General features: G+C 36.8%; 1 protein-coding gene across 5 annotated transcripts in view; it reads right to left on the bottom strand.

Annotated features, from left to right (window-relative positions):
• RELCH (RAB11 binding and LisH domain, coiled-coil and HEAT repeat containing) overlaps positions 1-13,466 on the bottom strand; it is a 121,429-nt gene that overhangs the window by 1,907 nt on the left and 106,056 nt on the right. For all 5 annotated transcript variants that reach the window (XR_001884515.1, XM_017867142.1, XM_017867144.1 and 2 more), the window contains one exon: positions 6,359-6,429. Coding sequence is in view for 4 of the 5 variants with exons in the window: in XM_017867142.1 (XP_017722631.1) it covers positions 6,359-6,429 (71 nt within the window). In the remaining variant the exon portion in view is untranslated. The remainder of the gene's footprint in view (positions 1-6,358; positions 6,430-13,466) is intronic.

The following is a 13,466-nucleotide window of genomic DNA, read 5'->3' as shown; positions in this document are numbered from 1 at the left end:
TAGTGGTTAGGAACAAGTCTGGGACTGAACTGAATCTTGGCTCTGTTTACCAGCTTGGGTAAATTATTTAAACTTATCTGTAAAACGAGGAGGATTCTAGTATCAGCCTTCTAGGGTTATTATGATTATATTAATACAACTGTAAAGTGCTCAGTATAGTGCTAGGCACATAATAGCATGATGTAATTGTTAGTAGTTATTCTTTATCACTTCATTTAATTCTTACAGCAATCCTGGAAGATAAATATTATCAGTATTTTCACAAATGAGTAAATCAAATTGCAATGAGGTTTTGTGCTGTGCTGATGATAATCCTATGGTATATTCCTTTTTAGGGGGATATTCCTTTTTTGGGGGGTGTCCTGAATTGCCAGTTGCATTGATTTCAATCAACAGTTTCAAATCCATTTCTTCTTTTTCACCAACCTACTGTGTAGGGAATAAACACAATCTAAATGACCACTAAAGATTGCTAATTTATCATAGTACTGAACAGAAACAGAATAATGACCAAGCACAATTTTTCAATGATCTGACAACTGTCCTGTAATAGACTTGGAATCCAGTTTATTGCCTTGTGGCTTTGGCCAAGATGGTTTAGATCTCTCTGACTCAGTTTCCTCATCTGTAAAACACAGCTTGTGATTTCTGTTGTAAAGTATTCTGAGGATTAAGTAAGATAATGTGTTTGAACATGTCAAAGACAACATGTGGCAAGCTGAAGGTGCTCAACATGTCTGTTGAATCTACTGCATGAGGTGTGTCCTGCCACAGAGGACACCTGGGTCTATGTAGTCTATAAGGGTGTGCACTGTGAATTACTCAAGTTAAAAACCAAACTACAACTCCCACTTTGAAAATATTCTTCACATTGCTCTTCTGACAGTACACCAATGGGTTCTCTTTCCTGCTGCTTCTCTTCCCACAAAGTAATCTTCCCTAAGGTTTGGTATTTGGCTCTTGATTCTTCAATTACAAAACTTACTCTCAAAGTTTCAAATTGAATTGCATCCCTTTTCCTGAGGGTCAGTCCCACATTACTATTATTTGCTAGATAAAGCCAACATCTCAAGCTTTTGTTCACACCCTAACTTTAGAAATAACTCCCCATTTTAATTCCCCCCCACTTTTGCCAGTGGTTCTACTATTTTCCTGTTTCTAACAGTGAATTTAATAGCTCCTTCTACTTCTATTTCAAACCAAACACGAGTCCTGTGACCTTATTCTTTGAAGCATCTCCTCTACTGTTTCTTTTTACTTTCATGGCTAACACTTCACAACTCAGTGATTCCAACAGTCTTCTATCTTTCATAATCAGATTAACTTCTATAAGTCACTCCTTGATATCACAACTTAGCTCAAAAATCTTTAATGCTTACATACCACCTACAAGATGGAATGTGCTTCGCATTCAAGAAATGTAGCAGTCTATTTCTTGTTTTTCCATACCCCTGTCACTGACTATCTCTTTGACCCCCTGCAGTCAGGTTTGTCCAGCCTATTGTTCAATCACTCTCAAATCTTTCTATCCATTGCCTACCCATCTTTCAAAGCCCAGCTGAAGTCCTATGGTGCCTTTCCTTAACATTCTAGCTTTTCAGTGCTCTTCCTTTTTAGAAAACTCAGTGTAAGTCAAAAGATAAGTATGATTTAAATTTACATCTAGAAAAAGGGGATGTATGGGTCAGACCATAGTTGAGATATCAAGTTTTAATAATATTCTAAGAGGAGGCCAACCATGATGTTAAGGAGTCTGGAAACTTTAAGAGGTAAAAATGAAAGGAATGAAGAATATTTGGTCTGGAGAAGATTTAGGTGACGTAACTGATATCTGTATATGTCATACGTGATAAATTGGATATAAATATATATCTGCAGGGGTGTATATATCTACATAGGTCTACTGATACATATCATAGTCACTTGGAAAACTTTTGAAAATGCAGATGCCTAGGCCTAATCCAGTACTTCTGATTCTTTCCATTTGAGGTAGGAGGCCCAGGTCTATATTACAAAGCTTTTCAGTTAAAAAAAAAAAAAAAAAAAAAATCATTGCATTACAGCAATTCCGCCCCACCCTAAGACAGAGTAAATTTTATCAGTTTTATAAAGGGGTTTGTAACACTCTCCCACCCTCCTACCAGATGATAAAGACTTGTTTTAGAGGGCATAGGAATTTTGGAAAGGGAGATTTTAATCCAGGAAAAGATACATTTTAAAAGAGTTATTAAAATGAAATGGGATGCCTTGTAATGTGTATCTTCACTGCAAGTTTTCAAGCAAATCTCAGATCTTTTCTTTGCAAGTAATATCCCTATCTTCTTTAAAACTATTTATGGCCTATATTATTTCTCTCTTTTCTTCTCTTTAAAATCTCCACTTGGGCCAGCCTTGGCGGCTCACACCTGTAATTCCAGCACTTTGGGAGGTCAAGACGGGTAGATCACCTGAGGTCAAGAGTTTGAGACCAGACTGGCCAACATGGTGAAACCCCCTCTCTAGTAAAATACAATAATTAGTCGGGCATGATGGTGCACGCCTGTAATCCCAGCTACTCGGAAGGCTGAGGCAGAAGAACTGCTTGAACCTGGGAGGCGGAGGTTGCAGTGAGCCGAGATGGTGCCACTGCACTCTAGCCTGGGAGACACAGTGAGACTCTATCTTGAAAAAAACAAAAACAAAAAAAACAAAACAACCCCCCCACAAAACAAAAACAAAAATAAAATCTCCACTTGATTTCTAACACTATTCTGGTTTGCCTTCTATTTCTCAATTAAGTTCTTCCACATGCATCTGAAATGTTGGTCTCTAATTCCATGACTGTTCACCTTCTCCCTATCAGAGCCCCCTTTTCAAATGATATCATTTATCTACCACTGCTCCAACGGTAAGCCTTTAATTACCACCCATGTGCTGCTAATGGTTCTTAGATCTCAGTGAACTGCCTATAAAACACTCTACCTGTGCCTCAGATTTGAAATATTCCTCTTCAGAATAGTTCTTCCTATAGTTCCATTTTGTTGTATTTTATCATCATCTGTTTAAATGTTCAGATCAGAAATGTAGGAATATTTTGATTCTGTTCTCCTTCACTCTTAATCAGCTGCCAAGTTAAACTGAGTTCCCATCCGAAATATGGGTCTCAAATCCATCTTCTCATATTCACTGCCATACACTGGCATTATAACATGGTGGTTAAAACTGCAGTCTCAAGGACCGCAATGCCTGGGTTCTGGTTCCTCCACTTAGTAGCTAGGTGGCCTCTGAGCAACTTATCTATCTCTCTGCCATCTGTAAAATGAGAATAGTAAACGTATCTACTTTGTAGGGTTAGTATGACTATTATTAGCAAATATATGAAAAATGCTTTGAATGGTATCTGGTTCATAAGCATTACTTATTGTTACCTTCCCATCCAAGCCCACACTTCATCTCATCATGGATTCCTATAATAGCTTTCTAATCTGTTCCACCGACTTCTCTATTCCCTAGAGTCTGGTTCCTAAAGCAGTGATTCTCAAGGTGTGGTTCCAAGACCTGCAGCATTAGCACCACCTGGGAACTTGTTATCAATATAAATTCTCAGACTCCACTCAGATCTTCTGAATCAAAAACTCTGGGGATAGTACTCAGCAATTTCCAGGTGATTCTGATGGACACTGACGCTTGATAACCAAAGTTCCTAAGTGTTGGCTACAGGTAGCAGGCCAAATCCAGCCTGCTGTTTTTATAAATAAAGTTTTACTGAAACCCAGCCATGCGCATTTATTTACATATTGCCAAAGGCTGCTTTCCTGCTACAATAGTACAGACCAGCTCAGTAGCTGTGACAGAGATTGTATGGTCTCCAAAGTTTAAAATAGTATTTACTATCTCTACAAAAAATTTGCCACCACCTGACCTATAACACAAAGCCCAAATCTCCCAGTGTGGCACACAGAATTCTTTACTGTTTGGTGCCTCCTACCTTTATATACTTCTCTCTACCATTCTCCCACATGTACTCAGCACTCTAGCTTTACTTACAGTTCCCAAACACGCTTTTCTGTAACTTTGGTCATTTTGCACAGTGCTGATTTTTCCGCATGTAATCCTCTTTTGCTCTTCCTTTTTTCCTCCCTAGTCAGTCATTCATATCTGAAGACTCCTGTATTCCTTTTTCCGTGGAACCATTTGCAGGCATTGTTTTAGTGCTTATCTTTATTTTAACTGCTTCTTTTCCCACTGTCAGCTGTGAATACCCCGAGGGAAGAGATTATGACTTGCTCAAGCTCATCTTTGTGAACAGCCCATGGTAAGCGCTCTGAATTTTACTTACCGCTGAATGAATATGAGAAGGGTACCAAAATAGTTATGCATACATTTTCTGCCTGCAGATCAGTGCTTTTCAAACTTTTCTGACACAGATCCATAGTGCCACATTTTATGTGATGACTTGTAGTACTTACACAGGTAACTAATGTTTCATAAGAAAGACTCATCCTTACCACTTGGGATGTACTCTCTATTTGATTCTATTTCTTAGGATGAAATACCTATCACAACCAATTGAATTAATTAAGCCACGTACTAACGTCATGATCTGCAGGTTGAAAAATACTGCTTTTAACCACAGGCTCTTTGAAGGTGAAATCCACGTATGCATCATCTTTGTATTCCCCATAGCAAAAGGCAGCGCTCTTCACGGATACAGATATCTTTATCTGCACCCACTCTCGCTTTTCCTTCCATCTGAGAAGCAATTCCTTTTAGTGCTTCAAGTAAAAGGCTTTCCTCTTGTGCTTTTGATCTACGATAGACTTCAGAGGAGGGGTGGGGCCAAGGAAGGCTTCCCTGAAGAGGCAACATCTAAGCTCTGTCCTGAAGGATGAATAGGAACTAGCCAGGCAGAGTAAGAATACTCCCGGCAGACGGAATCACATGTGTAAAAACCTGAGAAGAACAGAAGCTTGCCCTGAATCTGATTAAGTCTCTAGATCTAGACCCAGCTACCAAATATACAAGAAATAGAGAAGAACATGTAAAAAGATAGAAGAGAAATGCAATCAGCAAAATTCAGAGTGTGGGAAACTCTATAGGACAAATGATTCAGTGTCTTCAATAAGTAAACTGTATGGAGAAAAAAGGAATAGAAAGGTAACATTCTGTCTATGGACTGAAGGAGACTTAATATAGCAACCAACTGCAATGTATAGAACTCATTTGGATCCTGACTCAAAGAAACAAACTGTAAGGAAAGACAAACAACAAATCACTGACATTTATCAAACAAGGAGAAATTTGAACAAAGGCCAGATAGTTGATGATATTAAGTTGTTATTGTTATGTTGGTGTGATAATGATACTGTGTTTATGTTTTTTAAAATAATACTTATGTTTAAAAGATACATATCAGAGAATGGGAGGGAGAAGTAGGTGGCCTATGGATGAAACTGAAGCTGGGTTACAGTTATAATATGTATAGAAATTCATTATATTTTCAGTTTATTTTTGTGTTTGTTAGAAAAACTTGTAAAAAACCTCTATAAAAAACCACCAATAATATAGAAGATGCGAATGTGTCTATTGTTTTAATCCTCCGTGGCTAAAATGGTTATATATGGAGAAGACTGCTTCCATTCTAAGAGTCTTTCTAAAGTAAGGGTTCTAACACATCAAAGACGTATGTGTGTTGCGCATGGGGAATAGGGAGGAGTGCATGCGTGAGTGTGTGTGTGTTTCTAGACCGATAGGATGAAACACTTATTCCTGGTAGTTAGCCTTAAAGAAAATACTTTTCAGCTTTTTATGTCTAACAGAGTCCACTTAAGATGCTCAAGGTTACCTCAGTAAGAGTACATACAGTCCATTTGTAAATAACTCCCACTCCTGAAACTCCAATGTTATACTCTTTCACACCTATGCTTGTATTTTAATCTTACTGAATCCTTGGATTCCAATTAGTTTGATTAGAAGCATGTGACTAGAACATTCCCAAGCTTATAATCCTTTATGCAGTATGTTGTTTATCTTACAAGTCCTGTCACAAGTTTCTAGACATTATTTTGACCAGTGAGTGAACAACCCAGCTACATATCAGAATTTTGTTGGAAGCTTTTAAATGTCCCTAGGCTGACTGAGAATATTGAGAGAAGGCACAGGGCATGGGATGGAGACCTGAATTTTAAATTCCCCAGATAATTCTGATGAGATGGTTTATGGACCAGGATTTGAGAACCAGTGACTTAAATCATTTTCTTGTCTTCCAAACGAATGACTATAACATAACACAAAATGACACATTATACTGATTGATAGCAAATTTAGATAGAAAAATTAAGGTTAACATGTAGCCTTAAAAAAAGAATTAATGTCTTACCCTTGAGGCTCTTGGACGGTCTTGTTTTCAACTTTCTGTTCACATTCTTTTATCATGGAACTTAAAATAACCTGATTAAAAAAATTTACTTTAGTGAAATACAGTTTACATAGTAAAATACTATGGTTTAATCCAATGTTTTAATTTTTAATATTCCTATAAGCTAATATGTTAATTAAAATTTAGTTTTGGCAGTTACTTTGTTAAAGGAATTCATATGAGATTGCTAGACTAGGTACAGAAGTAGCTTTAAAAAAATCTCAATCATATAACAATAATTTATTTTGATTTTCACTAGTCTTCTTTCTAAATGTTTTCTATTCTCCCTTAGCTTACCCACCATCTTCTAATGTTAAAAGTAAAATTTATATACATCTATATATTTAACATATACACACACTACGGTCACACACATATTTTCCCAGTAAAAGCTGTCCTGTTCTACGTCCCTTTGCTTTCTCCAGGTTGCAAAAAGCAAGATCCCTTATTTTAATGTCTAGAGCTGAGACTAGGTACAGCTCCATGGCTACTAAAATATAATGAGGGATATGCTGGGTGTGTAAAAGTTAACACCATTCCTGCAGGGAAACTGAGTGAGTGATAGAAAGGTTAGAGAGATCTAAACTGCTGCTCTGATATCTGGCAACCACACCAGAAAATGAATGGCTCTTCTGAATATTCTTGGCCCAGGTTTGGGCATGGAGGTCACTAAAAAAATATTTATTGTCTACCTACTACGGGCTAGGCACCTTTTTAGACAGGGGGGATAGAGCAAATAAAACAGACAATATTCCCTACTCGTGGAGCTTATGTTCTAGTAAGAGAGAGAGAGACACAAAAAGCAGGTAAATTATGTAGTATATTAGACAGTGATAAGGGTTAAAAAAAAAATATTGAGTAAGATAAGGGGTACTAGGAAGGCCAAAGCAGAGAATGGTACAATTCTCATGGAAGTGTTCAGGGTAGGCTTCAAGGAGATGTTAATGTTTAAGTAAAAACATGAAGGAGACGGAGGAATAAGTGCTGCAGACACTAGGAAGAGGCTGCTCAAAGGCTGTGAAGTGGGAGAAGACCTGCCATATCCTAAGGAAAGAGGCCCGAGTTGGTGCAGGGTGAGCAAGGGAGAGAGGATAGAAGATGAAGTCTTAGATGTACTAGAAGACAGGGCTGGATCCTATAGTGCCTTGAGATTATGATAAGGACTTTGGGGATTATTCTAAGAGAACGAAACTTTTACCATGCATCATGTGGGAAATTCTAGATTACCCTTTTTTGAATGTATTCTCTGCTTCCCCACTCTCTTGTCTCATAGGTTATAGCATTTGTTTGTTTGGCTAGTTTTTTGCTTTTGGTTTTAAGGGGAATTTTTGTATTTTTCTTTATCCTCCTCGCATTGTCTCTGTTTCCTCCAGCACCCTCCTTCTTTCTTCTATATTTTCATCTCTATCTTTGGTATTCTAGGCTTTTCTAAATGATTGGTAATCTTGGGATGTCTACTAATGACTGGCGCACCAAAATGTGGATTAGAATCTCTTTATGCATGGGTAAACTTCACTTTAAGTTAAATCTGGCACCAAACTAACTTTCTGTTGATCTGTTTTCCCCTGTAGGCATAAACCTGTCAGCCAGCATTTGAAGGGTAATGAGGTGTCCCATCATTAACTAGCTGTCACTTATTTTCCCTCTTTTCAGTACGGTTTTCAGCTATGCCTGATATCTCAAGTCTACAGAGTAAAGCTCCAGTCTCCCTTCAAGGTTGGCAAGGGAATCTGGGAATCTGATCCTTTTAAAGTCTTTAAATTATTCCTCTTATTCAGTCCCACCATACCCTAACAGAGGTAGGGCAATTTGTGGTGAAACAGGCTTGCTTCTTATTTGTTCTGTCCTATAGACTTAGATTTAGCATTTATCTTGGAAGCAAGGATCCTCAACAAAATACCAGCAAACTTAATCCAGCTACATATAAAAGGAATTATACAACATAACCAAGTGGGATTTATCCCAGGAACGCAAGGTTGGTTTAGTACTCTGAGATAAATTAATGTAACACACTGTATCAATAGAAGAAAAAACAACCTCATGATCATCTCAATTGATGCAGAAAAAAACATTTGATAATATCTAACATCCCTTATTATAAAAACATTCAAAAACTAGGAATAGAAGGAAACTTCCCCAACCTGATAAAGGGCATCTAAGAAAATACAAATAAAATTGAAAAGAACTAAAAGGGGAAGTAGACAATTCCCAATCATAACCTTTTTTTTTTGAGACGGAGTTCGCTCTTGTTGCCCAGGCTGGAGTGCAATGGCACGATCATAGCTCATTGCAACCTCTGCCTCCTGGGTTCAAACGATTCTTCTGCCTCAGCTTCCCAAGTAGCTGGAATTACAGGCATGCACCACCACGCTAATTTTGTATTTTTAGTAGAGATGGGGTTTCTCCATGTTGGTCAGACTGGTCGTGAACTCCTGACCTCAGGTGATCTGCCTGCCTCGGCCTCCCAAAGTACTGGGATTACAGGCATGGGCCACCACGCCTGGCTGCCAGTCTTAACTTTTAACGTGTCTTTCAACAGCTGATGAAATAAGCAGGTCACAAAAAAACTGATATGAAGATAGAATTGAACCATAAAATTAACTAACCTTATTTTATTGAAATATATAAAACAGTATACCTAATAAAGACAGAATGTATATTCTTTTCAAATGCCACACTGATCGTATTCTGGGTCATTAGGATAACTTTAACAAATTTCAAAGGACTGAAATCAGACTGTTCTCTGACTGTAGTTAAGTTAGAAATCAGTAACAAAAATATCACTAGATAATTCCCATTGCCCCCCAATTAAACAAACCCCATGGGTCAGTAATGAAATACTGGAAATAAAACTGTAATTTGAACTAAATGATAATAAAGATAAAATATAGCAAATGCAAGGGATACAGCTAAAACAATACTTAAAACCTTAAATTAATAGCCGAGCATGGTGGTTCAAGCCTGTAATCCCAGCACTGTGGGAGGCCAAGGTAGGTGGATCACTTGAACCCAGGAGTTTGAGACCAGCCTGGACAGCATGGCAAAACCCTGTCCCTACTAAAAATACAAAAAATTAGCTGGGCATGGTGGTGCATCCCTGTAGTCCCAGCTACTCGGGAGGCTGAGGTGGGGGGAATCACTGGGAGGTAGAGGTTGCAGTGAGCCAAGATAGCACCCTGCACTCCAGCATGGGTGACAGTGAAACCCTGTCTCAAAAAAACAAACAAAAAACCAAAATCCTTAATATATCAGAAAAGAAGAAAAGTTTAAAAATAACCTAAACTTCCTCCTCAAGAAGTTAGAAAAATAGAAAACAAACCTAAACAAAATAAAAGGAAATAAAGATGAAAACAGATATAAGTAAAATAGAAAAAAAGCAGCAGGAAAAATCAACACAGCTGAAAGTGCAATATTTGAGATTAATGAAACTGATAAATCCCTATTCAAAACTAACTTTAAAATAAATAAAGAAAAACAAAACAAAACAAAAAAACCAGGCTGGGGATGGTGGCTCATGCCTGTAGTCCCAGTGTGTTGAAAGAAGATCTAAATAAATATAAGATATAGCATGTTCTATATAGCAAGACTCAATCATAGAGAAGACTCCCCAAATTAATTTACAGAGTCAATTCAATTTCAATCAGAATCTAAATAAGATCCTTCTTGGAACCTGTCAATACAATACTAAACTTTACACGAGGAAGGTAAGGGTCATGAACAGTCAAAACATTTCTAAAAAAGGACAGGATGCTGGACTTGTCCTACTGGATTTCTGGACTTTTAAACAAGACAAATGTAATGAAGACAGCATATCGCTTTTATGATAATTGACAAAGAAACCAGTGAGAAAGAATGTTCCCCAATAACAGGCACGTACATACATTGGAACTTCATATATGACAGAGGCAGCATTGCCAATCAGTGAAAAAAGGATGAACTGTTCAACAAATAATACTGAAATAACATATTGTCCATATAGGAAAAAAAAAAATAATTGGAATGCTAGCTCACATCATACATAAAAACCAATTCTAGTAAAATTAATGATTTTATTATATAAAGTCAATTTAAAAAAATTTCAGAAGTATAGGAAATAACGTCTTTTAGAAATGATCAATAAATCTGACTATTAAAAAATTAAGAATCAGTGTTCGAAGATGCCAAAGATATGAAAAGACATATAAATTGGAAACAGATATTCATAAAACATAAAATTGACCAAGTATTTGGTGTATTCCAGATACATAATGAACTTCTAAAAAATAACGGTTAAAAAGACAGCCTAAATGAAAAATAGGCAAAAAACCTAGACTTTAATAGAAGAACACAACTCATCAATAAGCATACCAAAGAATGCTCAAACTTGACAGTAATTAGAGAAATGCAAATCAGAAACATAATGGTAATTTTATATCCACCAAATTAGAAAGTTCAACAATACCAAGTGTTGGCAAACATAAGAACTAAAAGGGTACTCCCATACACTGCCTATAGGGGTATAAATTGTTAGCATTTTGGAAAACAATTTAGCATTAGCAGGCAAAACTGAATATGTGTACACTGTACAACTTGTTGATTCTATTCCTAGTTTGTATCTCACAGACAAACTTTTGCACATGTGCATCATAAGATGCTTATAATTCTGTTTATAATAACAAAATACTGGAAATATCACCTATTTTCCCAGAAAGGAGAATGGATAAACTATGGCATAATCATACAAAGGAATACTATTCAGTAAGGACAATAAAATAACTACTTTTACAAATATCAGTAAGAATGAAACTTATAAACAAAATGAGTGAAAAAAGCAAATCATATAAGAATACATACAGGAGATTCCATATATACAGGATAGGAGAAATATGCAAAATTAAACAATATGTTGTTTAGGGATAAATAAATATGTGGTAAAACAATAAGAAAAACAAAGTATGATAAATATAAAATTCTGGGCAAGTGTTAAACTTGGAGGAGCACAGGAGAGGGACATGATTAGGGAGGAGCTTATATGGAACTTTTAAGATACTGGTAATTTTCTATTAAGCTAGGTAGTAATTACATGGGTGTTAGTTTAATTATTATTATTTTAAAAATTTTTCCCTTTTTTCCCCCTCATCAACTTTGTGACAGTATAATTGTTTTTTAAACAAGACTGATAGTCATAGTCTTCTGTGCCAACTTGGCTAGGATATAATACCCAGTTATTTAATCAGTGACCCAGGCATTGCTATGAAGGTACTTTGTAGATGTGCTGAACATCTACAATAAATTAATTTTAAGTAAAGGAGATTATTGCCCTAAAAAATATGGGTAGGCCTCATCCAAGCAGTTGAAGGCTTTATGAGCGAAAAGTGAGGTTTCCTGAAGAAGGAATCTGCCTCAAATACTGCTTATCAGCCTGCCCTCCATATTTTGGACTGAAGCCTGCAACATCAATTCCTCCCTGAGTGTTCTGCCTTATGGTCTCTCCTACATATTTTGGACTTGCCAGCCCCCTCAACTGCATAAGCCAATTCCTTAAAATAAATCTCTTAATATATCGTTTTGGTTTTGCTTCTCTGGAGAACATTGACTAATACAAACACATATGTAATATAGCCTTTGAATGTATATCCTACACTTTACATTATGCAATGGTATTCTTCTGACAGAAGGAAGAGAACAGGCAAAGGCATGGAAGCAAAAGATGATGTTATGTGGTGGAGATGAATTAGTTTGGCATGGCTGGGGCAGAGTGTGTGATGGAGGAGAAAGGGAGAGGGATGAAACTATCAAGATGAACAGGTGTCAGATGATAAAAGGCCTTGTATGTAAGAAACTTGTAAAAGGTTTTTAACAGGAGAATAACATGAAGAGATTTATACTTTAGAAAAAGTACTTTGGCTGTAGTGAGAAACAATAGTAGAGAGCTAAGATTGGAGAAAAATTAGGATATTCTACAAAATGGTTTCAATGAGGTAACAATAAAGGATTCAACTAACAGGGTGGCACAGGTATAAAGAAAGGGAAGAGATTAGAAAGATATTATGAAATTAAAGAACTAATTGGACATATTCCATGTTAACCATCAGGTATATGATTTGGGGAGAAAGCCGTATGGCATTAGCCAAAGTGGGAGACGGAGAGTAATTCTGGTTGAGGGGATTGGCCATGCTGAATTTTACAAGATGCGTGTAGGACATGCAGGTGGAACAGACAGGTAGCAGTGAGCCATGAAGTTCTATGGCTCCAGCATGGGGTTAGAGCAGAAGATGAAATCTGTCTGATAGTAACATATAGTAGAGGCAAGTTAGATGATGAGTATGGATGAACTTGTTCATGGAGAGTAATTCTAATGAATGAAAAGGTGAGGTAAGAAAGGAGGGGAGATTGGGAAGAACTGACGAGAGAAGTAAGAAAAAAACAGGAATAGAATGGAGTCCCAGGAGCCACAAGAGTTTTGAATTAGAAAATGCTGCAGAGAGACCTGAAGCTATAACAACAACAAAAAAGTCCTGTCAGGGTGGCAGCTTGGTCACGAGTGACCTTAAAGATGGCAGTTTCAATGGATTAGTGTGATGCAGGGAATATGATGTACCAACAGACACTGTAAAAGTTGAGAGAGTAAATGTGGACGATCAGGAAGAATATGAGACTTGGAGAGGGATGAAAGGAAGTTTTTGCTATTTAGGAGTGCAGAGTCAAACATCGTAAAAGGAAAAGCTGATGGAAAAATAGGTTGAAGACACTGAATAGAAAATAAATGATAAACAAGGATTTGGAGGAAACGAGGGGAAACAGGAGACAAATAGAATGAAATAAAATAGTTATGAGGAAATGAAGACAGAAAATAGAAACTGCATCTAAGAAAGTTGATGGTCAGAGATAACTAACATTTTATAGTTAAAAATTTTCACATACATTATCTTATTAAAGTCTCATTATATTAAGTGAAGGAGAGTGTATCATCCCTACTTTAGACAATTAAAGAGAGGCTCAAAGATGTGAAAGGAGTTGTTGAAGATATCACATCTAGTAAACAAATTGATAAAATGACATTGAGCTAGATTTAAAAAAATTAAGTATA

This window comes from Rhinopithecus bieti, unplaced genomic scaffold, assembly GCF_001698545.2.
Source record: "Rhinopithecus bieti isolate Rb0 unplaced genomic scaffold, ASM169854v2 scaffold_2554, whole genome shotgun sequence".
Lineage (NCBI taxonomy): Eukaryota > Metazoa > Chordata > Mammalia > Primates > Cercopithecidae > Rhinopithecus > Rhinopithecus bieti.
The sequence above is the reverse complement of the archived record's forward strand: the minus strand, read 5'-3'. Positions and strand labels throughout refer to the sequence as shown.